This window comes from Heterodontus francisci, chromosome 35 (genome assembly GCF_036365525.1).
Source record: "Heterodontus francisci isolate sHetFra1 chromosome 35, sHetFra1.hap1, whole genome shotgun sequence".
NCBI lineage: Eukaryota > Metazoa > Chordata > Chondrichthyes > Heterodontiformes > Heterodontidae > Heterodontus > Heterodontus francisci.
In genome coordinates this window covers 24,944,201-24,946,597 of record NC_090405.1, presented here as the reverse complement: position 1 = coordinate 24,946,597, position 2,397 = coordinate 24,944,201, and the positions used below count along the sequence as shown (strand labels likewise).

The window sequence follows — 2,397 nt, the reverse complement described above, 5'->3', positions numbered from 1 at the left end:
ACACAGGATCAGAGAAAAAAGAAATGAAATTAATTGCACGCTCACATGCAATAGCAGAGACACAAGGACACAGAATCAGCCAATATGTGTCTTCCCAACAAGAGCCAGGACATTTCCAGGGAGCTTTACATAAGAAGCGGCTCTTTCAACAGAAACTGGGGTTGGAGACAGTCTTTGGGAAATATACTTCCTGATTGCAGGAAGGGTGTTTGTGATTGGTTGCAAATGTTTAATCTGATTGGATGGCGAAAGAGACCAATTAGAGAATTACAATATGAAACCTTTGTGACATCACTGCCAGTCACCCAATCACAATCTTTATTTTCCCCCATCCCTCATTAGCATAGAGCTGTGGGATTGTCTATTTAATCCGCACTCGGAAGGGGGTTTGGCTTATTTCTGTGTCTGAAATTGAGACTGAAGATGGTTGAGGAGAAGAAGAAAGCAGCTCCTAAGAAGGGCGCCAAGAAAACCTTAAATAAACCGTCAGCAAAGGGCGGCAAGAAGCGGAGAAAGTCGAGGAAGGAGAGTTACTCTCCATCTACATCTACAAAGTGATGAAGCAGGTTCACCCCGACACCGGCATCTCCTCCAAGGCCATGAGCATCATGAACTCGTTTGTGAACGATATTTTCGAGCGCATCGCGGGTGAGGCTTCCCGCCTGGCCCATTACAACAAGCGCAGCACCATCAGCTCCCGGGAGATCCAGACCGCCGTGCGCCTGCTGCTGCCCGGGGAGCTGGCCAAACACGCCGTGTCGGAAGGGACAAAGGCGGTGACCAAGTACACCAGCTCCAAGTAAAACTGCACAATGGACTGAAAAACATCCCAAACACAACGGCTCTTTTAAGAGCCACCCACAATCTCTCTGAAAAAGCTGCATCCGAACATCTCTATTAAATCACTTTAAGATAATGTATAATATAATAACGATCCCACTGCTGTGTTTGTGTCTCCTGTCCCATGAACCCATAATGCGCTCATTCGCCTTTCCTTTTTTGCTTAAAGCTGTTATTTTTTTTGCACAGCCCCTGAATGACCGCTTTAACAGCTGCTTTCAGCGGGAAGAGTCAGACCTCCGTTCCTTCACTCTATTCCTGAAATGTGAACTGATTCATCATTTTATTAACAGCAACTCTCCGCAGTGTAACAGCCAGGAATGGGATCATTATAGAGCAGATTAAGGGCAGTTTGAGGATTCGATCCGGCTCCCTCTTTTCAGAGAAGGACACTGGGCTCTGATTGAAGATAAACTGAACGTTTCGCTTCAGGGAAATGCTGTGAACAGGGATTTAGTACCGCCCGGGACAGTTTGAAAGCGATTGTGGGAAGATCCACAATTTAATCAACATTTAAAACCCGCGTCTCTGATTGGTGACGAAAGGAGTTGAATAAAACAAAATAAAGAGAAGGGATTTTAAATCTTTGACGAAGGATGAAATTTATTTTAATCCGCTCCTTTCCGAAAATGAAATTGGCGGGCTTTTTGAAATTGACAAATTCTGTTTCTGAGGTTGTGGTGGGTAAATCCCGCCCTCTTCTGTTGTCAGTGACCTGATTGGTGATGAATATAGGCAAATAAGGTGAATTAAGTACCGACCAATGAGGAGAGCTTTCAGTCTATAAGTAAAGTAAATGCTGTGGAAAATATCCATTCTTCGTGAAAGAATTTGTGAAAATGTCTGGAAGAGGAAAGACCGGCGGCAAAGCTCGGGCCAAGGCCAAGTCTCGCTCCTCCCGGGCTGGACTGCAGTTCCCGGTGGGCCGTGTTCACAGGCTCCTGAGAAAGGGTAACTATGCTGAGCGTGTGGGTGCCGGAGCCCCGGTCTATTTGGCTGCTGTGCTCGAGTATCTGACCGCTGAAATCCTCGAGCTGGCCGGTAACGCGGCCCGGGACAACAAGAAGAGCCGCATCATCCCCAGACACCTGCAGCTGGCCGTCCGCAACGACGAGGAGCTCAACAAGCTGCTGGGAGGGGTGACCATCGCTCAGGGCGGGGTGCTGCCTAATATCCAGGCCGTGCTGTTGCCCAAGAAAACCAGCGCTCAGAGCTCCCAGAAAAAGTAAAGCGGCCAAAATATCATCGAATAAACCAAAGGCTCTTTTCAGAGCCACCCACAGTCTCTGTGAAAGGGCTGGTTACTGTCTGATTCCAGAATGTCAGTAACAGGACCGAATCAGATTTACAATGTTCAAGCAACTATTTCAGTGACTTCTCACTGTCCCCCTAAACCCTGTCCAATTTATTACTTCCACACCGAATTTGAGTTATTTGTCCCGTTACATTTTGCCGGCAGTTACAGATGAGTAACCAATAATATTACAGAGTAAAGCTGTTCGTAAAATATGGACATAACCATCCAAAATCTTGTTTTTTATTCCGCTTTTATCAGCA

General features: G+C 46.5%; 1 protein-coding gene across 1 annotated transcript; it reads left to right on the top strand.

Moving 5' to 3' along the window:
* The first annotated feature begins 1,679 nt into the window (after window positions 1–1,679).
* LOC137350457 (histone H2AX-like) lies at window positions 1,680–2,069 on the top strand. Its single transcript, XM_068015101.1, has one exon. It carries the CDS (start codon window positions 1,680–1,682, stop codon window positions 2,067–2,069), a length of 390 nt encoding a protein of 129 aa, XP_067871202.1.
* The last annotated feature ends 328 nt before the right edge of the window (window positions 2,070–2,397 follow it).

Excerpts from the sequence above, each read along its gene's own strand:
- LOC137350457 (XM_068015101.1), top strand. The coding sequence starts at position 1,680 with ATGTCTGGAAGAGGAAAGACCGGCGGCAAAGCTCGGGCCAAGGCCAAG.